The sequence below is a fragment of the Suricata suricatta genome, chromosome 9, assembly GCF_006229205.1.
Source record: "Suricata suricatta isolate VVHF042 chromosome 9, meerkat_22Aug2017_6uvM2_HiC, whole genome shotgun sequence".
Taxonomy (NCBI): Eukaryota; Metazoa; Chordata; class Mammalia; order Carnivora; family Herpestidae; genus Suricata; species Suricata suricatta.
In genome coordinates this window covers 40,282,458-40,310,347 of record NC_043708.1, presented here as the reverse complement: position 1 = coordinate 40,310,347, position 27,890 = coordinate 40,282,458, and the positions used below count along the sequence as shown (strand labels likewise).

Genomic DNA, 27,890 nt, shown 5'->3' with positions numbered 1-27,890 from the left:
AACCTCTCTTGTCCTCAGTATCCTCATTTGTGAAAGGGATAAATAATATTTAATTCATAAAGTTATTGTGAGGGCAAAGACCTAGCAAATAGATCTCAACAAACATAAGTCTAGCTGTATGTATGGGATTGAAAGAGATTGTCAAAGGAGAAGGTATACAGTAAGAAGAGGTCTCAGGGCAGAACCATGGAGAACACCAATATTTGGCTGCCCCAGAAAGACTGGCCAACTTTCCTCGAATTACACAGCTCCTCGGTTTTTGAGTAAACAGAACCCCTGGATTGAATGTTCCTTCCATAAAACCACCCCGTCTGTTCCTCCATAGATTGGTGGATAGTACTTTCCCTGCTTTCTTTCGGACTAAAATGAAAACTTTCAGCAGAATGACTACCAAAAAAAATTTTTTTTAGTTACTTAATCTCTTTGAGCTTCAGTTCGCACAGGTAAGAAGATAACACTTATTATTGCCTGCGAAGCATAAACGATAGGCAAAACACCTGACCAACAAATTTTGCCCCCAGACAGCACAAATCAAGGTTAGGGTTTTTTTTCCCTTGTGCTCCTCTGCCTGCACCAGGACACCAGAGACGCCTCCCAACCCTTTGGCTCCGCAGCAGAGCGGGGGAGGTCTCCGCCCCAGGCGCTACTTGGGGGCGTGGCCGGTGGGAAGGACCCCGTTCGCTCCGCCCCACTCGGGGTGCCCGACGCGCCTGATCGCCTCGGCAGTCAGCTCATTCCGCACCTCGGTCCGCGGCCGCCCGTGTTTCTTCTAACTTAGTACGGGAGACGGGAACAGATTGGAGGACTTGCATCCGAAGTGGAGTGAGGTACAGCCTGGCACAGCCCGGACTCGGAGCGCCGCGGCCACTCGAGGTCCCCGCCGTCGCCACACCCGTGCGCTGTCGCTTCGGTCCCGCCCCTCCGAGAACTGGAGCTGGTGGGTCCCGCGGCTGTGTTTTCCTTCGTACTGTTCCACTCGCTACCATGCCTCTGTATGAAGGCCTCGGGAGCGGCGGGGAGAAAACGGCAGTCGTGATAGACCTAGGAGAGGCTTTCACCAAGTGAGTGGCGGCGGCGCTGGCTGCGGTCGTCCCCGGGGGAGAGCGGGTGGTCGAGGCCTGGCCCGGGTCCTCCTAGGCTCGCAGGGCGGGCCGCCGGGTCTCCACTTTTTCCTCCCGCACCTCCGCGAATGACGGCCGTATTACTTATTTTCAACGTGGGGGATACGAATTCTGAAGATCTGGTTCTGACTCTTAGAGAGGCCCAGTTGGCTTCGGGAGAATTGTCTTCTCCGCTGGCGTCTTCCATGCAGGGGATGACAGCAATGGTTTAGACCCTTATCCTGGTCTTGTTTGCTTTGGAAGGTAGCCGCCGAACCGTAACGTAGGCATTTATTGAATGGAGCGGCTGTTGGTACTGAAATTCAAGTACAAGACAGAGCCACTGCTCCCTAAGAGCAGGGAGTCAAGTTAGAGAGACTGCACAGATAAAGAGGTGAAACCCTATAGGTAAGACTCGAGATCCTTTGTTGTACGGCTCAGTAAGTTAAGGTCTGACTTTGGCTCAGGTCACGATCTTGGAGTTCGTGAGTTTGAGCCCCTCATCGGGCTCTGTGCTGACAGCTCAGAGCCTGGAGCCTGCTTTGGATTCTGTGTCTCCCTCTCTCTCTCTGCCCTACCTTGCTTGCGTTCTGTCTCTCAAAAATAAGTAAGTAAATAATAAAAGGATGAAATATACAGTTTTTAAAATAACAGTGAAGACTATAATAATATGGGCAGAAGCTTATTGTATGAGTTCATGATGTGTGCACAGTGTGATTATGTCAGATATACATAGTGTTAAAAAAAAAAAAAAAAGACCAGGGGCGCCTGGGTGGGTCAATCAATTTAGGGTCCAACTTCAGCTCAGGTAATGATCTCGCAGTTCCTGAGTTGGAGCCCCTCATCAGGCTCTGTGCTGACAGCTCAGAGCCTGGAGCCTGCTTGGGGTTCTGTTTCTCCCTCTCTCTGTCCCTCCCCACTCCTCACTTTCTCTCTCTCTCTTTCAAAAATAAACATTAAAAAATTTTTTTTAATTGACCAAAAGCAAACACATCAATATGGAAGCTAATAATTTTAGAATGATGGAATTATGAGTAACTCATAACCCTGGATTTCTACTATATTATGTGTGAATGAAATCACATAATGTATTAGAAATCCAGGGTTATAAAGATATACTGCCTGAAACTAAGGTAAAATTTATTTTTTTAAAAAAGTTTATTTACTTTGAGAGAGAGCAGGGGAGGGGCAGAGAGAGGGAGAGATAATCCCAAGCAGGCTTCATGCTGTGAGCATGAACTGTGAAATCATGATCTGAGCTGAAATCAAGAGTTGGGTGTTTAATTGACTGAACCAGTTAGGCACCCTAGGTAAAATTTAAAACTAAAAAAAGTACATGCTGATCTGAAATTCTGAAATAGTATACTGGTTTACAGTGTCACTAATTTGAAACATGATTTTTACCTGTGATACACAATAATGGATTGGATGGTATTAATTTCTTCTTAGTTTATTTGTTCCTTTGAGTACATCAGAGATGTTTCTCTATGTCTTTTGTGACCACTGCTTTGAAACAAAGACAGAAGAACTTGTTTCTGTAACAAATACACAGAAAGTATGTTATAATAAGTTGAATGTTTCATTTTTCTGTTTATTTGCAGGTGTGGGTTTGCTGGAGAAACTGGCCCAAGATGCATAATTCCTAGTGTGATAAAAAAAGCTGGCTTGCCTAAGGTACTTTAACAATTTAGCAAAACAAATGCTATACTGTAAATTTTTTTTAATGTTTATTTACTTATTTTGAGAGAACATGCGCACCTGAGCAGGGGAGGTTGAGAGAGAGAGAGAGAGAGAGAGAGGGAGAGAGGGAGAGTGAGAATCCCAGAATCCCAAGCAGGTTCTGCCCTGTAAGCGCAGAGCCCAGTGCAGGGCTCGATCTCACAAACTATGAAATCACGACCTGAGTTGAAATCAAGAGTCGGATGTTTACCCAAACCAACTGAGCCACCCATGCGCCCTGTGTTTTTTAATGTGACTTCAAGTAAGATTGATTAGAACAGTGCTAAATATATAACTTATGACTATATTCCAAGAAAAAAAATTTAAATATTTATTTCATTTTAAAGGTTTCCTGCCAAAACTCATTTGATAGGTTAGGAATTATAGAACAATAGAAAGAATAATTTTGCCTGCCACAGAATTCACCCATTAAAATCAAATACAGATGCTCCTGCCTTAACTTAATATTTGCATTCCTGAAAAACTTCCCTTTGATCACAAATGGGAAAAACAGGGCTGAGGCAGACCATATAGAACCCATGTAACTTTGCAAAATAATAATTGATTCCTCAGGAAAAAATTGGAACAGTATTGGCTTGCAATTGAGAGTGGCTGGAGGCTCTCTCAGAGATATTAAAATTAAATGAAATAATGGCTTGAAAATGTTGGTCGGTGGGTGTTCAGACAGTGCAGATGGAAGGGAGTTATAAGCCAATGGGGCTGTTGTTGAGGTGGAACCAAGAGGAAATGCAGCCCAGCAAAGAGTCATGAGAGGGTCTGCTTTGGAAAGGGAGCCTCTGGTACAGAAAATCATTTAAGCTTTTGAAAAATAGATCTGAAAGGATGCCTACCTGTGTGGTTACTGAGTCAATGACTCTCTTTCTTGATGAAACTTAGAGCTGTTCTCATAATTTTAGTTCCTCTTGCCTAACATAAACTAATAACAATCATAATACAAGTTGCATGTTATGCCGACGTCATTCCCTTATTCAACAATGGGATATAATCATATTTGGTTTTATAAAAGCACATGTTGTAGCAGAATAGATTGGTACATCAATTTGTGTTTGGTATTGAGATGCATCATTAAGGTAAACACAAAATATGTTGATTCAGAAGGCTTTTTAATTATGCTTGATTAAGGATCAATTTATTGATTGCAAAATTTTCTGCAAATCCTTGGATAAGCGTTAATAGATACTTGTGTGGTATTCAAAATGTGATGGAAGTTCCTTTCTATTCACATGTTATGTTGTTTTGCTTTATAATAATTGATTTTAATGTGATACTTGATAAATTACATAGGTTCCTGACTGGACTTAGAACTTTAACATTCTCATTGACACTTTTCTTAGTGCTTTCAGCTTTATTTTTAATGTTTATTTTTGAGAAAGCGAGAGCACAGTGGGGAAGGGGCAGAGAGAGAGGGAACAGGATCTGAAGTAGACTCTACACTGACAGCAATGAGCCTGATGTGGGGCTCAGACTCACAAATTGTAAGATTATGACCCAAGCCAGAGTCTGACAGTCAGCAGACTGAGCCACCCAAGCGCCCCAGTGCTTTCAACTTTTATCTTCATCTTGAAAGACAAATCTCTGTGAAGATTAATCTCTAATGAGCCGTACATGGTTTGGAACCTTTTTTTAAAGGTACATAAAAACATGAAATTAGCTGAGCTAATGGTCTTGTCATTAAAAGCATAAATTGGGACACCTGGGTGGCTCAGTGGGTTGAACAGCAAGCTTCAGCTCAGGTCATAATCTCACGGTTCATGGGTTCGAGCTGACAGCTAGCTCAGAGCCTGGAGCCTGCTTCAGATTCTTTGTCTCCCTCTCTCTCTGTCCCTCCCCTACTCACACTGTCTCTTTCTCGCTCAAAAACAAAACATTAAAAAAAGGTTTTTTTAAAAAAGCGCAAATAGAGTTCTGCCAATGATACATCCGAGTATTTATAGCTTTCTGAGGATCATAATTGAAGTCATTGTTATGTATTCGTGTTGACTCAGCACTCATGGTTTGGGAGAGTTTGCCTATTCTGTTTTAGTGCTAATAGTGTATGTTCTCATTTTTACCACACATTTATGAGCATGTACTTTGTGCCTGGTATTGTGTTAATTAAGGGAAGATATATCATAGCCCAGAAACAGTTCTTGGCCCTTAGAGTAGATAGTCTAATGGGAAGGTAGACATTTTACAAATAATTAAGTGAGGTGATCTTAAAAACAGGAAAGTGTCAGTGCTCTGAGAGCTATGCCTGGACTGGACCAAGTCTGGAGTGTTTGAGGAAGCTTTTGATACTTTTTAATCAGTGCTGATTTTTATCAGTCCTGGCAACATGGTAAATCCATATGGAGGAAAAATGCAAATGAGCATAGCACTCTGCTTGTGAACACGTATTTTATCCCTACAGACCAAAAGTTCTGTCCTCTTAGATGGGCTTATTGTTAAACATTCTTAATTTAAGTGATTAATTTATATTTAATGTTTGCATTTATTCTCAATACAGTACTTTTGATTTATTACTGGGAAATGCATTAGTACAGTAAATAAGCAGGTTTAATTTGAAGTTATTTGGTTCTTTTAAATTAATAAATCATTTTAATTTTGTATAGCCTGTCAAAGTTGTTCAATATAATATCAATACAGAAGAATTGTACTCCTACCTAAAGGAATTCATCCACATACTGTATTTCAGGTAAGATGTAGTTGTCGTTTTTTTCCCCCAGCTTTTGTGATTAGACTTTCCTAACGCCAGTCATAATGATATTTGGTTGTGTTATATCTGATGCCAAAAAGAGTGGGCTTCCATTATGATTTTTACTTGTTTATTTTCAACCTTTTCCAAAATAAGTTTGAGGACTAGATAATTGGTAAGCATAAAGAAATGCTGAAAACAAATTAAATGTTCATTTATAAAGGAGGTTGGATAATTAAATTATTATATATCCATATAGTGAAACACTTTATAGCCATTAAAAAAGAGTTCTGTATTTATATGTAGTGATACAAAAGGTGTCTTAGACATATTGATATTTGAAAGAAGCAAGTCACAGAACAACATCTATGGAATAAATACTTGTATTAAAATATATGCATACACATGGACAGTAATGAAGGTATACAAACTCCTCTAAGTGGTGGTTTCTGGGTAGTGGAGTGTAAAGTATTTGTACTTTCCAAATTAAAAACTTCTTTACACTTGGAGTTTTATGAGCATGTGTTACTTTTGTAACCTAAAGAAAGAAAAAAATCTTTATAGTGGTTCAAGTGTATATTCAGACTACTTTTGTTTTCTGAGATAATTGCATTAATAGATATAAAGGTCCTGACACAGTACACACCATGTAATAAGAAATCAGGAATGTTATCTTTACCAGGTAATAAAATGAAGCTGTCTTTCTGTTCTTAACAGAATTCCATTATGTGCCAAAATAAATACAAATTTTTAATTACTTTGATAAATAAGAACTATTACCTTCCAGGCATCTATTGGTGAATCCTAGAGACCGCCGAGTTGTGGTTATCGAGTCGGTATTATGTCCTTCCCACTTCAGAGAGACACTCACTCGTGTTCTTTTCAAGTATTTTGAGGTACCTATTTTTTATGTTGATTCTTCTTAATTTTTTTAAATGTATATTTGTTTATTTTGAGAGAGGTAGAGAGTGAGCAGGGGAGGGGCAGAGAGAGAGGGATAGATAATCCCAAGCAGGCTCTGCACTGTCAGTGCAGAACCCGATGCAGGGCTTGAACCCACAAACTGAAATCATGACCTGAGCCGAAATCAAGAGTCAGATGCTTAACTGACTGAGCCACTCAGGCACCCTAGTTGTTGTTATTGTTACTGTTTTTAAAGAGATTCATTACTTTGCATTAAAAATTTTTTTAATGTTTATTTTTATTTTTGAGAGAGAGAGAGAGAGAGCGCGCGAGCAGGGGAGGGGCAGAGAGGGACAGAGAATCTGAAAGCAGGCTCTAGGCTCTGACCTATCAGAACAGAGCCTGATGTAGGGTTCAAACTCAGAAACCATGAAATCATGACCTGAGCCAAAGTTGGACGTTTAACAGACTGAGCCACTCAGGCGCCCCTGTTGTTTTTCTGTAGTTACTAAAACTTAAACTAAAAGATCCTCACTTAATTTCCTGCACTGTAAATACTGCACAACTCATTTGAGAAACCAGATGAGAGTACACTCAAGCCACTTCAAATTGACCATTTATTTTCTTTTCTTTGTATGGTTAATTCACATGTAATCAGCATTTCATCTAATACTTAGATAACTGATATTTATTAATATAGGTGTTTATGTTAGGGGACTTTTTTAGAATTAAAAGATAAATTCTTTACTATGGAGCTTACGATGTATTTTATCCAGGTCTTTCTGGTTTCCATTGTTATGCTGACTGCTCTAAATTTTTCATTTCTTTCATGTTAGCCTTTTAAGTTCCTATTACATAAAAAAAAATTCCTATTATATCAAATATTCTAATAATGTCTCCCTTATAAAGTGTGCAGTGCCAGCACAGACTCTCAAATCTTGATATATGGTAATATTACTTGTAGCTTTCATTTTATAGAAGTCAAGATTATTTAAAAACCAAAATTATGGTTAAAGAGGATTACATTTCATAGCAGGCCAGAATTCTTATTATTCAAATTTTTGAAAATTTTTGCCTTAGACATTTAGGTTTGTCAACAAGAGAAACAAGAAGATTATAGAAAATGTGCATAATGTGAGAAATTAGGGGTGCCCAAGTAGCTCAGTCAGTTGAATATCGGACTCTTGATTTTGGCTCAAGTCACAATTCCAGCGTTGTGGGATCAAGTCCAGTGTCAGGCTCTGTACTGAGCATGGAGTCTGCTTAAGATCCTCTCTGTCTTTGCCAGTCTCACCTGCTTGCACTCCCTCTCTCTCTAAAAATTGAAAAAAAATTAATCATGTAAAAATATATTTTTCATATATTCTGCTGAGTGCAAAATATATCAAAAATCGCAGTGCCTTAATGAGTAAAGGAAAGTTAATATTTCTAAGTTATAGTTTACTAAGACAGGCACAGGTTACGTATCCTCCTGTATTTAGTGATGTCATAAACTTGGATTTGATTTGCCATATAGAAAACAAAACAAGAAGCAGCATCGGCACTTATCTGAATAAAACAGATTAGTCTCTCTATGTACGGTTAGAGCTTTAGGTGTGTTTGTGTTGGTATCCTTATCTTGTATGTGACTGGAAACCTACTGTATCTACTTAGATAAGGGAAATAGAGCCCTTATTTTTTAGCATTTGATTATGCGGACTTTCATATTTTGAATATTTATCTAATATTTGAGGTATCACAAGATCTGGCAAGTTCTCACTGAAAAATGTCACACTGAGCAAAGGATATGTATAGATCTTCAATTTAATTTTAACTGTTATATTATGTTTTAGAAATAGAGATCAGGGTCGTCCGGGTGGCTCAGTCAGTTATGTGTTCAGCTCTTGATTTCAGCTCAAGTCACGATCTCATGGTTCATGAGCTCGATCCCTGTGGTGGGCTCTGTGCTGATAGTGCTGGGTCTGTTTGGGATTCTCTCTCCCTGTCTCTATGCCCCTCCCTGGCTCGTGTGGGTGCCCGGACTCTCTTTCTCTGAAAATAAATAAATAAAATTTTAAAAAACTAAATAAAAATAGAGTTCCTATTACAAACTTTGTGAATAAAGACAATTGAGAATCTTTTTCTTGGGGTGCCTGGGTCGCTCAGTCAGTTAAACGTCCAACTTTGGCTCAGATCATGATCTCATTGTTCGTGAGTTTGAGCCCCACGTCAGGCTCTGTGCTGACAGCTCAGACGGAGCCTGGAGCCTGCTTCAGATTTTGTCTGCATCTCTCTGCCCCTCCCCTGCTCGTGCTCTGTCTCTCTCTCTTTTTTTCTCTCTCTCTGAAATATAAAATAAAATATAAAAAAAATTTTTAAAGTCTTCTTTATTTTCATTTTGATGGCAGAGGCATCTCTTTGTTTTTAAAATCTAGCACCTTCCTTCGATTTATGTTTCTGTACCTCTTCTTTTATCCCTTTGATTTTTCCCTCCAAAAGAGAGGGAGCAAGAATTAATACAAATGCTTCATAATTGTCATTGGAATAAAAACAACTTAGAGGTTTTAAGGAGTCTTTTTATTTATTAAGGTATAGTTTGATGATTGTGTAAATTCAGATAAATCAACAAACTAGCCATAAAATGGTTGAAAAGTTATCATAAATATGTTATTGTGAGTTTTTTCAAGTAGATTTGAAATATAAGGGAAACACCTTCAGCTCCTTGATGTTTTGTTGTTTGCTCTTTCCCAGGTCCCATCTGTCCTGCTTGCTCCAAGCCATCTAATGGCTCTTCTGACACTCGGAATAAACTCGGCCATGGTCCTGGATTGTGGATATCGGGAGAGCCTGGTGTTACCTGTATCTTTTTTGTCAAGCAGCTTATTTCACCACTTTTACTTTACTTTAACATAATTCAGTTAAACACTTAGGAGTGGTGTTCATGGTACCAAACTGTTTTGGGTTACCATATACAAATATGAACTCTCATGTGGAAAAAATTCACAGGATTTTGATGAGACTTAAATTTTGTAGAAATGGCCATTATGACTTGGTCCCGATATGTACTCCAGGTGTCAGACCACTTGAATATCATGTTCAGTTTTAAGAAGACATGAGCGGGGCACCTGGGTAGCTCAGTCAGTTAAGCCTCCAACTTCGGCTCAGGTCAGATTTCACGCTTGTGGGTTCGAGCCCCGCGTCGGGCTCTGTGCTGACAGCTAGCTCAGAGCCTGGAGCCTGCTTCTGGTTCTGTGTCTCCTTCTCTCTCTGCCCCTCCCCCTCTCATGCTCTGTCTCTCTCTGTATCAAAAATAAATAAAAACATAAAAAAAAAAAACCAAGTTGCTTTCCAAAAAAAAAAAGAAAACATGAGTTAATTAGGATGTGTCAGAGGACTTCACTATCTTAGTCACGTTCTAAGAAAAGATCATACAAAGAGTAATTAGAGAGAAACTGAAATGAGAAAGTTAAATCAAGAAAAAACATGAAATCTGCCTTCAAATAGCTGAAGGACTTACTGTGGGGAAATGAGTTTGTTTGTTTTCTATTTCTAGAGGCTATAACGGAGGCAGTAGTGCAGAGGGTTTATGATTCTGGTTTTGGAATCGACGTTAAGTGGTAAATCTTAGCTATGCTTCTTACTACCTATATGATATGAGATAATCTCTTTGGACCTTAGATCTCTCATCTATCAGATGAGAATTCAAATATTTCTACCTTCTGGAGGGATATTGTGTGACTTGAATGGGATAATATATGTAAAGTATTTAGGATATGACTGGGGTAATCACTTGCTCTGCAAGTGCTTTAGTTTTTGTATCAGTCACCATTGGGAGGAACTTCTAGTAGTTCAAGCTGTCCCAGATTGGAATTAGTGACTGAATACACTGGCGCATTCCTTGTCATTAGAAGCATGTAAGCACAGTGTAGGGAAAGGCTGTTAGAAATGTTACAGTGCACATGGCTTTATTGAAGTGGAAGTTGAAGTACATAAATCCATGATTCTTGGGCAGTTTGGGGATTTACATCTGTATTTATTAGAAGAAATACTTGGTAGGCGTGAAATCAAGAAATCAGTAGCTCCTAAAGAACTAAATTAGGTAATATCTTTGTATTTATCTTTTTTTAATTAAAATTTTTTTGAGTTTATTTATTTTGAGAGAGAGAGAGTATGCACAAGACGGGGAGAGGCGCAGAGGAAGAGAGGGAATCCCAATCAGGCTCCACACTGTCAGTGCAGAATCCATTGTGGGGTGCAGGGCTCGAACACATGAACTGTGAGATCACGACCTGAGCTGAAACCAAGAGTCGGTTGGTTAACTGACTGAGCCACCCAGGTGCCCCTGTAATAGTTTCTTAAATATAAAGTATTTTGTGTTTAAATCTGTAACAACCCTTCAACATAAGTATTTTCCGTATTATATAAATGAGAAGATGGAAAGTTGGGCTAGATAGTTGACTGCAGGTCATATAAGGATATAGCCAAGATATATAACCCATGTTTTATTTTTTGTAAATACTGTACTTACAGACATGAGCAAAAACAATATGGAAAATAAGGTAGCGAATCTTCAGTACAGTATTGTCCACTCTCCTCTCAGCTCTAATAGGAATACAGTGTGAGACATATATGTAATTAAAAATTTTTCTAATAGCTGTATTTTTTAAACTGCAAGTGAAATTGAAGTTACTGATTTTATTTAATCCAATATATTCAAAATATTAGTTCCACATAAACTATATAAAATTATAATGAGATACTTTATAGGGCTTTTTGTATGTATGTGTTAAGTCTTCTAAATTTGGTATTGAGTTTGTTCTTACAGGACCTCTCATTCAAAGTGGCCACATTTTAAGTGCTCAGTAGCATGTGTGGCCAGTAGCTACTTTATTGGACACCCCAGTTCTAACTAATAAATTCTGTGTGTGTATGTGTGTGTGTTTGACCTTTGTCTTTGGAGAAAAATATGAAAAAAGACTCTGATTTTTTGTAGCTCTTTTAAAAATATTGAGAACCTGTTACCAAAGCTGACTTAATACGCAGAAGCTAAGGAAAATACCAAGGAAGCCACATGTTGTCTCTTAACATGGTTACATCCTTGACTACCCTATAGATATATGAAGGGATCCCAGTACTGAATTGTTGGGGAGCACTCCCCCTAGGAGGGAAAGCTCTTCACAAGTAAGTTTCTTGGGATTTAGCACATTTGTTTCACCTGTACCACAAAAACATACTAATATTTTGATAGTGATCAACAGAAGGTAGATGGACATTTAATGTTATTCATTCCCTTCTCTCTTGGCCTTGAATGGATTAATCTTTTAAGGATAAAACCACTTTTGTGTAAAGCATTATAACCTACTGTGATGTAGTAAAAGTATTAAGAGAGATATCAAGTGCAGTATTTTAATACACTTTTTTTTTTTTTTAACCTTCAGGGAGCTGGAAACTCAGCTACTGGAACAGTGTACTGTTGACACAGGTGCTGCTAAGGAACAGAGCCTTCCTTCCGTGATGGGTAAGACTGTTTTCAACATTTAAAACTGGTCTACATTCCCTTTTCATTCTTCAACTCTTACTGGTTTTTTTACCCCATTGTATACTCTTTTCCCTCACATCATTCTGATGACATTGCTCCGATTATGAGGTTATTCTTGACGTCTTAATCTCCAAGTCCAGTAATTTAATTTTAGTCATATTTTCTAGAACTTGGGGCATTGTGGATTGTCATATACTCTTTTTTTTTTTTAAGTGTATTTATTTTGGGGGAGGGAGGAACAAAGAGAGAGAAACAGAAACCCAAGCAGACTCCATGCAGCCAGCACAGGGCTTGGCATGGGGCTCGAACTCACGAACCACAAGATTATGACCCAAGCCCAAACCAAGAGGTGCCTAGCCACCTGAGCCAGCCAGGCACCCATGTCATATACTCTTGATATTATCTCTTCTCAGTGTTAAGGACTCTCTTCCTTTATGATGTTCTGTTATTTCTCTAAGTATTCCTTGGTTTCCCCTGTTTTTGCTTTCTCTACTGGTATTTCCCTAGGGATCTGTTTTTTATTTTAATTATTTTTTTTAATGTTTGTTTATTTTCGAGAGAGACAGAGCACAAGTAGGGGAGGGGCAGAGACAGAGAGAGAGACACAGAATCCAACGCAGGCTCCAGGCTCTGAGCTGTCAGCATAGAGCCCGAAGTGGAGCTCAGACCCATGAACCACGAGACCATGACATGAGCAGAAGTCGGAGGCTCAACTGACTGAGCCACCTAGGTGCCCCCCTAGGGATCTGTTTTTTATTCCTTTTCCTCCCCCCTGATTTTTAGCAGTGATCTCATCTATTTCCATAACCTCAACTATGTCAATATGCTGTTGATTCTCAAATATATCATTGGGCCTGACCTTTCTAAACTTGATATTCAAATTTCCAACTGATTATTAGATATAAAGTAGGCATGCTTAGGTACCTCGCATTTAAGACCTTTAAAAAGTGAACCATTATCTCTCCTTTCAAATTCATTTCAAAAAATTGTTGTCATATAAAGATGACATCTTCCTTATCTACCATTTTAGAGAACTGGGAGTTAAACATCCTTTCAGTTCTCCTTCAGAAATCTCCTTTTAATCTCATCTCTTTTTATCTGTCAGCTATATCACTGAACATCTGAAAACAAAGACACTGTAAACTAGACCCTCATTGTTCCTTGCTTGGATTATTTCAGGAGGCTACTTTCTGGACCGATCTGGTCTATTTTACAGACAGAATTTTATAGTTGCCAGAAGTAACTTCCACAATACAAATCTAATTACATTGCTCTTTGGCTTGGGAGTTTCTCCTGACTCCACAGCTTAAAATCCAGATTATTTATTTGATACGCATGTTTCTTCCCAGTCTGACTTTCTATCTTGTAGTCCTATCCATTCAGCATAACCCTGTGCACCTTATTTCAGCTAAAGAAAATTTCATAATTTTCTAGCATAAACCCGAGCCTTCATACCTGGATGTTTTCCTTTGCCTGGTTGGGTTTTGATCCCTCCGCATGACTCGGCTGGAGTGTCATTTTATTGTGAAGCGTTTTACATTTCCCCCAAGCAGACTAAATTTCTCTCTCCTCTGTTAAGCCCTCACCATTATTATTATAGCACATGTGACACATCCTCATTTACCTGTTAACTCACCAATTTCCTTCAGTCGACTTTGGGGATCTGTCTTACTTGTTTTTCAATCTGCAGCACTTAGTATACTACCTGGGCACTGAATAAATGTTGGAAAGAGACAGGTTTTTAGGACATTTATCCTTGTTTATATTGTTCTCCTGTTTTTCTTTTGGTAGTTAAGATAATAATAACATTCTTCTATATATGTTTCTTTTTCTTTTTTCTTTATTTTAATGTTTATTTTTTTAAATAATTTTTAATTATTTAAAAACTTTTTTTTAATATTTATTTATTTTTGAGAGACAGAAAGAGACAGTGTGATCAGGGGAGGGGCAGAGAGAGGGAGACAGAGAATCCAAAGCAGACTCCAGGCTCTGAGCTGTCAGCACAGAGCCTGACGCAGGGCTCGAACCCACGAACTGTGAGATCATGACCTGAGCCGAAGCTGGATCCTTAACCGACTGAGCCATCCAGGCTCTTTTTCTTTTCTCTTTTCTTTTATTTAGAGAGAATGGGCAAGCAGGGGAGAGAGGCAGAGGGAGAGAATTGTTTTGGGTTTTTTTTTTAATTTTTAATGTTTATTTATTTTTGAGAGAGAGAGAGACACACACACACACACACACACACACACACACACAGAATCCAAAGTAGCCTCCAGAAGGGGCGCCTGGGTGGCTCAGTCGGTTCAGTGTCTGGCTTCAGCTTAGGTCATGATCTCACAGTTCGTGGGTTCGAGCCCTGCATCGGGCTCTGTTCTGACACCTAGCTCAGAGCCTGGAGCCTGCTTTGGATTCTGTGTCTCCCTCTCTCTTTGACCCTCCCCTGCTCACACTGTCTCTCTGTCTCTCAAAAATAAATTAAAAATTAAAAACAAAAAGTCTCTCAAAAATAAATTAAAAATTAAAAACAAAAACAAAAAAAAAACAAAGTAGGCTCCAGGCTTGTCAGCACAGAGCCTGACACAAAGCTCAGTCATAGACCATGAGATCATGACCTGAGGTGAAGTTGGACTCTTAACCACCTGAAGCACCCAGGCCTCCGCCCCCCGCTTTTTTTAATGTTTATTTTATTTTTGAGAGGGGAGATGGGGAGAGGCAGAGAGAGAAGGAGACACAGAATCTGAAATAGGCTCCAAGCTGTTAGCACAGAGCCTGGCACAGTGTTTGAGCTTATGAACTGAGATCATGGCCTGAGCTGGTCAGATGCTTAACCCACTGAGCCACCGAGGTCCCCGAGAGAGAAAGAATCTTAAGCATGGGCTCGATCCCAGGACCCTAGAATCATGACCTGAGCCAGACAAGGTCATCACCTCAAGAGTCAGACACTCAACTCACTGAGCCACCCAGGCACCCCTAGTTTATCTATTCCACAAAAAATTTGTTACTCTTTTAGTATATCATGAAGACAGTTAATATATAAAAAGTATCCAAAGACAATGAGTTTAATGTAGCATTCCAAAGTATTTTTTAAAATTTTTTAATGTTTTTTATTTATTTTTGAGAGAGAGAGAGACAGCATGAGCAGGGGAGGGTCAAAAAGAGAGGGAGACACAGAATCTGAAGACAGGCTCCAGGCTCTGAGCTGTCAGCACAGAGCCCAATGCAGGGCTCGAACCCACAAACTATGAGATTATGACCTGAGCTGAAGTCGGACGCTTAACCGACTGAGCCACCCAGGTGCCCCAACAAAGTATTTTTAATAAAGGTCTTTAAAACTGATGTTAACATTTCCTTACAATTCTAAACTGTACATTCTTGGGTACCTTTTCTTTAACCAACCACCGTAGTCTCTGATTCTAATCTTTCCCTGACTTGTTTTCCCAAATCTGAGTCTCTGATATCCTTGCAGTCCTACTAATTGAGGAATTAAATCATAATCATTGTTTGCTGAAAGACACATGTAGGAGGATCAGTAATGCAAATACATTTAAAATACCTCTTGTCAAGGTCCTGAGCAAGCAGTAGAGGCAAATCTTATGTATACTTGCATATCTTTATATGAACTTTGAATGAGTTTTTTTTTCATTTAGTTTTGGGGACCTAGTTCAAAAAGAATAAATATATTAAAGTAACTTATAAAGACTAACCCAAGTACATCGATTCGAAAAGTATACAATTAAAAGCAAATTCTATAAAAATATCATGTTTCTTATTCTCCTAAATTAACTGAAATTTAAATGTGATTTTTCATAGCAGAGACAATGAATGCCTCTTGTTTCTGCTTCAAGAAGTTTAATGGTTACTATTCATGAAGATTAAGGAACCACTTCCCAAAGTAGCATCCACCCCCAGTTAAATAAGGGTTTTATTTTCAAGCCTGCTTTACATATTTTTTTCGCCTAAAGAAAACTATTTTTCATATAACAAACTTTCTTTGTTACATGTTGGAATTCATTTGAATATTTCTAAAGAGAATATAACAATCGAGTATTAGTTTTTAGCACTTAGTCTTATATTATAGGTTCTTATAACCTAGTTACAATTCTCTCCCCTCTTTATAGCCAAATTAAAGTTTTTTTTTAAGTCTCTATGCTTTTGTGAGGTACATTTCAACACATAAGGATAGGAGTCTTCAAAGTTTTTGATCACACGCTGACCCCATCAGTAAAAAGCTTTTGAGCATATACCTTCAATACGTATGTATTTTATTTATAAGTTGTATGTATACTATTATTACTAAATTATGAAACTCACAAAAGTAAGAATTTGACAAGGACAAGATAATGGTAAATAACAATTCTAACATCATACTTAACTAATGCTAAAAGTCTTTTTCTCCTCAAAAAAGCAGTGTGATGAAATATTTTTTTAAGGGTTATTGCTTAACATTTTGAAGGTGTGGCTTTCAAGTTTAATTTACATTAATACTAGTTTTAGTAGCTGTCGTCACTTAAAGGTACAGCTATCAAGGTATGTAAGTTCAGATGGAAGAAGTGCATGATTACCCTTATTAAATCATGATTCCATTTTCAGCTATAAATTTCTGTCTTTGATATAAATAATCTGTTCTTATAAATCAGAATATTTTTACATAATGAACAATGAGTTAAAAAGTCTGAGTCTAGAAAATTTAAAATTTAGGTTAGAAAATTTTGGTTCTGAGTCTGATTTAGAGAACTAGATATTTAGCAACAAAATCATGTGACAATGGTGACATCCAAACATCCACCTTCCAGAAGCTCCCTAAACTGTATAGATTTCTTTGAATCGATATACTCTTGCTCACTTATTAAAATGTCACCTTTACCTTGAAGAAAAAATTGAGAGTCTGTGTCTGATCCTTTCTAGAAATATGTATTAGGTTAGCATATTACTGATACTCATTATCACAGAAAGGGTAAGCAAACTTGAAACCTCACTTTTTTTACAAGAAAAATTAATAACTCATTAAGTATTTTACCATAAGATACCCAACAAATCTTTTTATAGTAGAAAGGATTTTTGTTGTGAATTTTTCTTAGTACCAATTATTCTTCTATATTATTAGATCTTGTGTTTATCAAATGTTTGAGTGTATGACATCCTGTAGGACTTGGTGCACATCTGGCTTCAACTTCTGTGCCTTGGCTTGTCTTTGAAAAATGATAAAGTTTCTGTTTGGCTTTTAAAAAGCTACAGAACTTAGATTTTTAAAATTTTTGCTGAAATGGAAAGTGGAAAAATGAGTGCATTTTAACAGACTGGTTTTGCTTATTATTAAACTTCTCTAAATAAAATTTCTGTTTTAGGTTCAATTCCAGAAGGTGTCCTAGAGGACATTAAAGGTAAAACTAAGTTCCCATTTTTGTTTCTTTTTATCCTTAAGTATTTAGTTTAGTGGGCATTTGTTTCTAAATATTTACAGATGTACAAAATATATCCAATTTGTAATATCCTAAAAACATTTAATATACAGGATAGACTATGAATAATGTAAATAAAATTTTGGGGGTTTTTTTAGATTTATGGAAGCTTTTGGCATTATTTATGATGCCTTATTGAAGACTTCAATTATAGAGTATATAGTAATACTAGGGAATTAATAGTTTGCATAGTGCGAATTAATAGATAAATTGCTTAAGAAAGCCACTGGTTTTATGTTGTATAGAATTTTTTTTACTCTAGTTTTTAAATACAGATATACAAGATTAATCATTTTACTGACTTTAGAAGTTGGTCCCTATATTTGGGACCAAAATACACTGGATTCACTTTATTTTTTTATTTTTATGTTTTGATGCTAATATTATTTTTGAGAAAGAGAGACAGAGACAGAGAGGGTGGGGCAGAGAGAGAGAGAGACATGGAATCCAAATCAGGCTCCAGGCTCCAGGCTCTGAGCTGTCAGCACAGAGCCCGACTCAGAGCTCAAACCCACGAACTATGAGATCATGACCTGAGCTGAAGTCGGATGTTTAACCAACTGAACGACCTAGGCACCCTGGATTCACTTTAAAAAGATATATTATTGGGGTGCCTGCTGTTAAGCGTCCGGCTTCGGCTCAGGTCAGATCTCATGGTTTGTGTTTCGAGCCCCGCGTCAGGCTCTGTGCTGACAGCTAGCTCAGAGCCTGGAGCCTGCTTCAGATTCTGTGTCTCCCTCTCTCTTTCTGACCCTCCTATGCTCACGCTGTCTCTCTCTGTCTCTCAAATTAAAAAAAAAAAATCACTTCAAAAAACAATATATTACTTCTTTGTTAGATTGCATTTTTATGATAATGTTTAAATTGGGTTTTCTGGTATTTTGATTCACTGAAAGGAAAAGCATTTTAAATATAATTTAATATTCTTCAGTGCTGAGAATATTATATAAATTAATAAGAATCAGACACTAATTGGCTTTAGAATTACTGAAGACCTGGAGATAATCTGGTCTGGTTGGAGCCCTGAAATATTAAGTGATTTGTTCAGCGTCATGCTATAGGTAGGATTAGAGCTGGGCCTGAAAAATGGATCTTGTTCTTCATTATATTGTTTACTTACATGGTATAATTACTTAACATTTCTTCAGTCCTGTAAAACCTGAGTTTTACAATCTGTGGGTACTCCTCTTGCTTCCGTATTTATGAGGACTTGAATAAAATAGGTAATACAGCGGTAGCTTGGGCACCGAGCTTACTGTCTGGCACATTAGTGTCTTGTAGATTCTCAGTGTTCTTGAATTAATGAAAGAAAAGATTCCTATAATACACATATTTTAACTAAAATGTGTTGCAAGTAATTAACCAAGTCAATAGATTTTTCACATTCAACATTAATTTTATTTCTACTTAAACTTTTTTATTCCTTTCCTATTTCTGAAAATAATTTGAAGCAGCATTTTATAAAAGGTACTATGCAATTTAAATAATCTTTGAAAGAATAAATGTTCAAAGTACAAAACAAAACAAAAAAAAGGTGATATAGTAGATGGAAAGTAAATGGTAGTGGTGGGGTATGCTAGAGGGAGAAAATAATATGCCAAAAACCCCTAAACTAAGGGTGTCTTACTGCAGCAAGAGCAGAATTCAGCCTCGTGTTCTGACCAAGATTTATATTTTATTTTTATTTATTTCTTATTTTTTTAGAGAGAGAGTACACGCAAACGGGGAGAGGAAGAGAGAGAGAGAATCTTAAGCAGGCTCCACACTGAGCACAGAGCCCGACACAGGGCTTGATCCACAACCCTGGGATCATGACCTGAGCTGAAATCAAGAGTTGGACCCTCAACCAACCAAGCTATTCAGGCAGCCCTGGCCAACCAAGATTTTTAAAAAGAATTTTTAAAAAGGAAGATTAGGTGTAGCAGTGGTTCAAAGGAACATGCTACTCAGAACAGCTACATTTTCATAATGCTAAATTTTATTATGGTACTCTAATTTATGCAGGGCATATTAAAAATACACTTTTTTCAGAGGTGGTTTTTTTTTTAATGTGGTTTTATGAAGGATGAGCACACAACACATCTTATTCCTCCGTGAATGAAAAATTCTTATTTGTGAATAAATTGTCATAACCAAACTAAAGGCAGAAATAGTTTGTAAAATCTGAAGGAATGGGTGACCAGTAAGTCCACTTAAGTAGAATCATTTTAACTGGGACATAGATCAATTCAATCACAACCATAACAAAGACTCCTTTTCTTTCTTACAAGTGCGCACTTGCTTTGTAAGTGATCTGAAACGTGGATTAAAAATCCAAGCAGCAAAATTTAATATTGATGGGAATACTGAGGTAAGTTAAAAATAAATGCATAGTATTTTTTCAGAGGTTATAACCTATGTATTTATGCTTATGATACTTATATTTCAGCGTCCCTCACCACCCCCAAATGTTGACTACCCATTAGATGGAGAGAAGATTTTACACGTTCTTGGATCAATCAGGTAGACCCTAACTTTTATGAACAAAATAATGAATTAAAATGAATTTTTGGCCTTTAATAATCCATGTCTTTAATATTGCTGATTTAACAATTTTATGTGTGTTTCAGTAGGCCTCCCTGTTCACAATTAAATTTCTTATTCAACTTTTTAATTTTTAAATCAGTTTTAAGAATTTTCTTTCCTGTTCTTCATAGTAATTCAGAATTAGTAGACTGTTCTTCATAATAGAGAATAAAGTACAATACTTTAAAACAGGGTCCAGCAAACTTTTTTTTGTAAAGAGCCAAATGGTAAAGAGTTTAGACTTTGTGAGCCATAGGGTCTCTGTTGTAAGCACTCAACTCTACAGTTGGGAGTGCAAAATCAGCCATAGACCATATGTAAATGAGCATGGTTGTGTTCTAATAAAACTTTATTTACAAAGACAACTGGCCTGAATTTGGCTTATAGGCCAGTTTCCTGATTCCTGCTTTAAAACGTCATGTTAGAAAGAATGCATTCTTCCAAATATGCTACATCTTAAGGACCAGTTAGTAATTCATTTTCTCATTTTCTTTAGATTATTCTGTCCAACAATGCTATGTAAGTTACAGGGTTATATAATTATATTGGTAACAATAGCATTTTTATTTATATGCAAGCTTTATAAAATTTGTACTTACAGGGGCACCTAGGTGGTTCAGTTGGTTGAACATCTGACTCTTGATTTCAGCTCAGGTCATGATCCCAGGGTCATGGGATTGAGCATCCCATTGGACCCTGCACTGAGTGTGGAGCTTGCTTGGGATTCTTTCAACCTCCCTCTGCCCCTCTTCCCTGGTCACGCATGCACTTTCTCTAAAATAACAGTAAAAGTAAATAAAATAGTTTGCAGTTCTTATAAAAAATAAAAATAATTTAAAAAATTTGTATTTATAAAATTTCATTTGTAGAATATTAGATCAGAAGGTGACACAGAAAAGAGTTATGTAGATATTGAAAATCCTGTTGGATTCTGAGATAATATAGAGGTTGATAGTAAAAGGAGGAACATAATACACAGATGTTACAGATGGTAGGGTAAGAGAACAACAGAGAGAGAATATAATACTTTTTGTGGTAACTTTTACCATTTTACCTCTTATTTAGGTTAATTTTTTTAATGTTTATTTTCTTTTTTTTTTTTAAATAGTTTATTGTCAAATTGGTTTCCATACAACACCCAGTGCTCTTCCCCACAGGTGCCCTCCTCCATCACCACCACCTCTTTTCCCCCCTCCCCTTCCCCTTCAACCCTCAATTCATTTTCAGTATTCAGTAGTCTCTCAAGTTTTGCGTCCCTCTCTCTCCCCAACTCTCTTTCCCTCTTCTCCTCCCCCTGGTCCTCCATTAGGTTTCTCCTGTTCTCCTGTTAGACCTATGAGGGCAAATTGTTTATTTTCGAGAGAGACAGAGTGCGAGTGTGGAAGGGGTAGAGAGAGAGGGAGACACAGAATCTGAAACAGGCTCCAGGCTCTGACCTGGCAGCACAGAGCCCGATGTGGGGCTTGAACCCACGAACTGTGAGATCATGACCTGAGTTGAAGTCGGAAGCTTAACCAACTGAGCCAACCAGGCGTCCTTTATTTAGGTTATATTCATTAAATTACTATTTTAAATTTTCTCCAGGTTGTATAGTAGAGCCCAAAATACGAGAAAAAAATTTTTGAAGGAAATTAATATGGAGCCTTTTGGTTCCATAATAACTTTTTGGTTATTTGGGAATAAAAGGCACTATGTCTCACATTTCAAACCCAATAGATTTACAATTGTTTGCCAACATGTTTTTCCTACTAAACATCTAGTTCTATTGAAACCCAATTAGACACAGTTCAGACCAGTAGTTTGTTTGTAAGTCAGAAGGGTCATTTGAATTTTTAAGTGCAATGAGAACTTAAAGTTATTTGTGTATCAGTCTTGGTGCAGGATTCTTACTGATATTTTCTTTTAGACTTTTATAGTTGTATTACCTGTAGTAAGATTTTTTTAATGTCTTTATTTTATTTTGAGAGACAGAGCAGAGAGCAAGCAGGGGAGGGGCAGAGAGAGAGGGAGACACAGAATCTGAGCAGGCTCCAGGCTCTGAGCTGTCAGCACAGAGCCCGACGTGGGGCTTGAAACCACGGACTGTGAGATAATGACCTGAGCCAAAGTCGGATGCTTAACCGATTGAGCCACCCAGGTGCCCCAAGAAGATTTTTAAATTGGTTGTCTTTTCAAAGCATTCAACTTAGTTCACATAGAAAAACAACTTTTTTTTACCCCTAGTATTTTGTTGGTTACATAATAATTGTAAAATTATGTAATTTCAATATCATATCTATTGACAATAAAAGACTTGGAACAAGAAAACTCTTGCTCTGTAAGCATTCAGCTCAACCATTACAAGTGGAATTCCGCAGGCAGAACAGCATACAGCTGGCCTCAGTGTACTTATGGATGAAACGGAGAGTTAGTGGGTAGTTGGAGTCTCATGAAGAGAATTTTATGTTTTAAGGAAGATTCAAGAAAGCTTCAGAGTAGTATGCACAGTCTGATCTAAATCTTATTTTTAAGAAATAGTGTTTATATGTGCATATGTGTAGATAGTTTTCTATTGCATTCCTTAGGATTTAGTGTGGCCACCAGTTACACAAACCTGACAACAGTGGCTTCACCAATATCGGAGTTTGTCTCTGTCTTTTGAAGTTTGTTTTTTGTTTGTTTTTGAGAGAAGAAAGGAGGGAGAGAGGGAAAATGCAAGCTGTGCAGGTTCAGAGGGAGAGAAGGAGAGAATCCCAAGCAGGCTCCATGCTATTAGCACAGAGCTCCATGCGGGGCTTGAACTCACAAACTGTGAGTTCATGACTTGAGCTGAAATCAATAGTCAGTACTTCACTGACCGAGCTATGCAGGCCCCCGTCTCTCTCTTTTAAAAGAAGCTCAGAGGGGCGCCTGGGTGGCTTCGTCCCTTAAGCCTCCAACTTTGGCTCAGGTCAGATCTCACGTTCGTGGGTTCGAGCCCCGCATCAGGCTCTGTGCTGACAGCTAGCTCAGAGCCTGGAGCCTGCTTCCGGTTCTGGGTCTCCATCTCTCTCTGCCCCTCCCCCTCTCATGCTCTCTCTCTGTATCAAAAATAAATAAAACATTAAAAAATAAAAAAATAAAATAAAATAAAAGAAGCTCACAGGTAGATAGTCCAGGAATGGTATGACAACTCCCATCAGGGACCCAAGCATCCTTCCATCTTTCATCCTTGTGGGGGTAGCTCTGTCCTTAGATCAGAGTAGTTGATGGAGTTAAAGCTACTATAGCTCTGTTTAAAGCAAGCAGCCCTAGGAAGGGAGAGAAGAAAGTGCTCCCTCTCCTTTTTAAGGAGACATTCTTTCAGACATTCCACATAACCACTTCTGCCTCATCTCCTTGTCTGTTCCTTCGCTGCACATCTAGCTATATGGGAGGCAGGGAAATACCGTGTTTCAACTGGAGCGGGGGCGTTATATCCAGCTTAAAAATGGAGTTCCATCTTTTTTTCAAATTACAGGATTTATAGGCTGTTGCAAAGATGATACAGGAAAGCCTCATGTACTCTTCCACAGTTCCTCCCACCTTCCTTAACTGTGGTACAGTATCAAAACCAGCAAATTGGCATCGGTGTAATGTGTATTTGTAGTTTGTATAATTTTATCACACATAGGTTTTTGTAATTATACCACAATTAAGATATAGAACTATTCCATCACCACAAAGACCTTTCTGCTACCCCAAAATGGGTTCTTGTGTAAAAAAATATGAAAATGGAAAATGGATATTTTATTAAGCAACTATCAGGTTTGCCATGCGTTATTTTTTAAAAATAAAGAAATGCTTGGGGAGGGGATTGTTTTTAAATCTTTTATATCACTACATATCTTTTTGTTTTTAATGTTTATTTTTGAGAGAGTGTGTGAGCAGGAGAGGGATAGAGAATGAGGGGAGCAGAGGATCTGAAGCAGGCTCTGTTCTGACAGCATAGAGCCTGATGCAGGTCTCGAACTCCTGAACTAAGAGGGTATGACCTGAGCCGAAGTTGGACACTTAACTGACTGAGCCACCTGGGCGCCCCCATATCTGCTTCTTGCATCTTAACTAACTTATATAGAATCACTTCTTTTCTGTTGTTAGGCTTAAGGAAGTGTAACTGGACAAAATGTATGTTAATCTGTACATAATAATAGTTGTAGCTAATGCATAAGGAGTGCCTTCTATGTACCAGGCACTGTTCTATTAACTCATTGAATCCTCACCTCAACACCTTTGAGGCAGGCACCAGTCTCCTCATTTACAAATGCAAACACCTTGTGTTTTTTTTTTTTAATGTTTATTTTTGAGAAGGAGAGACAAAGCACACGTGGGGGAAGGGGGGGGGGAACGGTGCACACAGAATCCAAAGCAGGCTCTAGGCTCTGAGCTGTCAGCACAGAGTCTGATGAGGGGCTCGAGCCTTTGAAACGTGAGATCATGACCTGAGCCAAAGTCAGATGCTCAACCAACTGGGCCACCCAGGTGCCCCCAAATACCTTGTATTTTAATAATTATTCTATGTTAACATAGTACTGGTACTTAAACAATAGGACTGATGATATATTCTGTGTCATATGATGCCAACAAAGCACTCTTTGTTTTTAATCTCACTAGAGATTCGGTTGTGGAAATTCTTTTTGAACAAGATAATGAAGAAAAATCAGTTGCCACTTTAATACTGGATTCTCTTATACAGGTAATTTGATTTTGCAAAACGTTTCCATTTATAACTACAGCCCTTGAGAGAAACAGAGCTTTTAAGTAATCTCTACGTCCAACACGGGCTTTAACTGACACTTTCGAGATCAAGAGTCCCATACTGTCCAGACTGAGCCAGCCAGGTGTTTAAGTGTTATCTTCTATGTTTTTATTTTAGCTATTGGTTACAATTTTAGCTTTTCTATTAAATTTTAGAGTTTCAGAGTTTGCTTTGGCACTGAAATAGGGTACCTAACAACATTTCAAATCCAGGGATAAGTGCTATCATGTATTTTTTCCCTAGCTACAATATCAGACTTTTATTTTGTACCTAGTACAGTTTGTAGTTTCTTTAAGTGCAGGTTTGTGTGGTATTGAATTTTAATTCCATAGGGTATATAGTAATGTCTCCTTTGTTTAATGACTGGAATCACAGAACTCTATGTGGAGTACCACCAATTTGAAAAAGATACTGTCAGCCTGTGGGACCCTGCTCAGAGATTCTTGTAAAGTTGGTGAAAGACTTAAACATTCTAATTTTTAGAACTGATGTGGAAACACAGTTTTTCTAAGAATGTTCTCTTCCCACTTGACACCTGGCTCTGGATATAATACTGTGAAGTTATCACCTTAGAAAAATTAAGTTTCTACATACTTCCCTTACTAAAAAAAGAAATGAAGTTCATTTATTTCTTCTTCTGTTCTTTGCTCAACACAGTCATTCTACCTTGAAAATGAGAATACTCACATATAACTACCATGTGCCCTGTGGAATTTTAAATTCTAAACTGTTAGGTTTTAAAATCTTTAAAGTTCAGTATAAGTGTATGGCAGTGTTATCATGGTTATATTTGCTACATGAAAAACTCCCTTGTTAAAGAAACCTTGTGCCTTTTTTCTGTGGTAATAGCACTGATCACCTATTTAATTTGTAATACATGATGTGTATGTTTTCTTGAATCCAGTCAAGCATTATTTATACACTTAAGGATAAATTGTTTTCCTTCTTTGTCTTTACTAACAGTGCCCAATAGACACCAGAAAGCAGCTCGCAGAGAATTTGGTGGTCATAGGTGGGACATCGATGTTGCCAGGATTTCTCCACAGATTGCTTGCAGAAATAAGGTATTTGGTAGAAAAACCAAAGTATAAAAAAGCACTTGGCACCAAGACATTCCGAATTCATACTCCACCTGCAAAGGCTAATTGTGTGGCCTGGTTGGGAGGTAAGAATTTAGTTTTTACGATATCAATGATTATACAGTAATTGGTTCCTGAATGGGATTATCAATGGATATAATAGATAATTCAGTGTTAAAAATCACTCACTTAACAAATGAATAGAACTATTAAATAATTTTCTTTGACCATTGACTTTCCCTTGAAGTATTGCTTTTCAGAATTATATACCTATTTCTCTTGACATTTGCACTTTAATTTTTTTAAGTAAACTTTATCCAATTAAAGTTATTTCTCATAATAGTGATAGCTGTGCCTTTAGTCCAGTGATGTTGCCATTGCTCAAGACATTTGTTTTAGTTCCTTCTAAAGCTAACTTGTGAGCCATAAATGAGAATTGATGTCTTTATTTTATAATTACACTTTATTTTGTGACTGAGTTCATTGATGATCGTTCATAGGAAGTGATAGTTTCACTGAAATAAGGAAATAGCCTATAGTTAGAAAGAGAGTATATACATTTGTGCTTTGAAGAGAAAAACAAGCATGGATGTGTATACTTGTGTGATTCTGCTGCGTGTTTTATGATGCGTGTGCAGCTAATAGATATCTTGATCTTTAGAATAAGTATTGAGATTTTAAATGAATGTTGTATTTCTTGTTAAGTAGAATTTGGTCAAAATGTAATTTTGATCTAGGACAAATAGATTTAGTCACTACATTATTTTTTTAAAGGCTCCCTTGTGGGTCTTTATGAAGTCTTTAGCATAGACTTGGGTGGCATTGTAATGATGATTATTGCATTTTACGGTGCTGTTTTATTTATTGACATACAATCTTGAAATTGTGGCAAAGAAAAGTTCAAGTATTATTTATTGTATTTACACAGAACTGAAATTACGTTCAACCCCACTCTACGTTACCTGCCTTTCAACACAGTAATGCTTGTTAGCATTCTCACTGTAACCTGCTATAGGCCTTTTAAATCACTTTCAACATAGGAATTGTGGCTTATCCTGTTATTCAAAATATAGGATACAAAACAGCTGCAGTTGATTTGAAGAGTGAATATGCATTGCTGAATTTCACCATTTCCCTCTGTCATATAATGAAGTGGATGTATGTGTACATAAAATTTTCTGGTAAAAGTTTTCATCTTTAACTATGAAAACTTTTTTTTTTTTTTAAACCACACAGGAGCTATTTTTGGAGCACTGCAAGACATACTTGGGAGCCGATCAGTCTCAAAGGAATATTATAATCAGACAGGCCGTATACCTGATTGGTGTTCTCTTAACAACCCACCTTTGGAAATGATGTTTGATGTTGGAAAAGCTCAGCCACCTCTGATGAAGAGAGCATTTTCCACTGAGAAATAAAGTTTGATTAAAATTCAGCTTTGCTGCAGATCATGTATCGACTCAGTTATAAGCAAATTGTACAAAGTATATAGGATGCTGTTAGAGATGACTTTATGGGAGTGAAAACATTTCTGTAATTACTCTTTGCATTAAGATTCTTTTGACTTTTGTTTTTCTTGTGTAGTGGTAAAATGGTAGCTGATGCTTATGAAATTTGTTGTATTTATATCAATAAAATATAGTAAAGCAGTTTAATTTTGGAAGTTTGTTACATAGTTTAGTTTCAAAAAGAATATGGTATTTTCACTCCATTTTCCCACCGCAATTCTGAGCATTGGAGAGTCCATTAATTTTATTATTTTCGGCAGTTTTTTCAAGAATAAATAATGTTACCGTTACCAGGTATTTAAAACATTAACATGGGTCTGTTTCTTCAGATTCTTTTGCTTTGGTGTTTATGTGTTCATTTTATAATGCTGCTTTTCCAGGGATACATTTGACTCTTTGGACTGAGAATGTTTAGTAACATAGTTAAAATATTTGTTAAGCAAAGTGTGCAGATGTTCACTTTCTAACATTATAGTTTCTTTGTGAACAATTCTACATTTCTAAGAAGAAAGAGATTTCATTTTTATGGAAAGGCATTCCATTTTATGAATTTTTATGTAATTGCTTTATAAACGTGTATTCATAATGTTT

General features: G+C 37.4%; 1 protein-coding gene across 2 annotated transcripts; it reads left to right on the top strand.

Annotated features, from left to right (window-relative positions):
• Positions 1-708: 708 nt before the first annotated feature.
• ACTR10 (actin related protein 10) lies at positions 709-27,890 on the top strand. Of its 2 annotated transcripts, XM_029952016.1 has the most exons (13): positions 709-1,061; positions 2,702-2,774; positions 5,432-5,514; positions 6,302-6,410; positions 9,148-9,255; positions 11,510-11,577; positions 11,835-11,914; positions 17,278-17,313; positions 19,662-19,741; positions 19,820-19,893; positions 24,568-24,649; positions 25,676-25,877; positions 27,028-27,890. In XM_029952016.1, exons 1-13 carry the CDS (start codon positions 985-987, stop codon positions 27,207-27,209), a joined length of 1,254 nt encoding a protein of 417 aa, XP_029807876.1. In that variant the 5' UTR covers positions 709-984; the 3' UTR covers positions 27,210-27,890. The 2 variants fall into 2 exon arrangements, with proteins under 2 accessions (XP_029807876.1, XP_029807877.1); XM_029952017.1 differs by lacking the exons at positions 5,432-5,514; positions 6,302-6,410.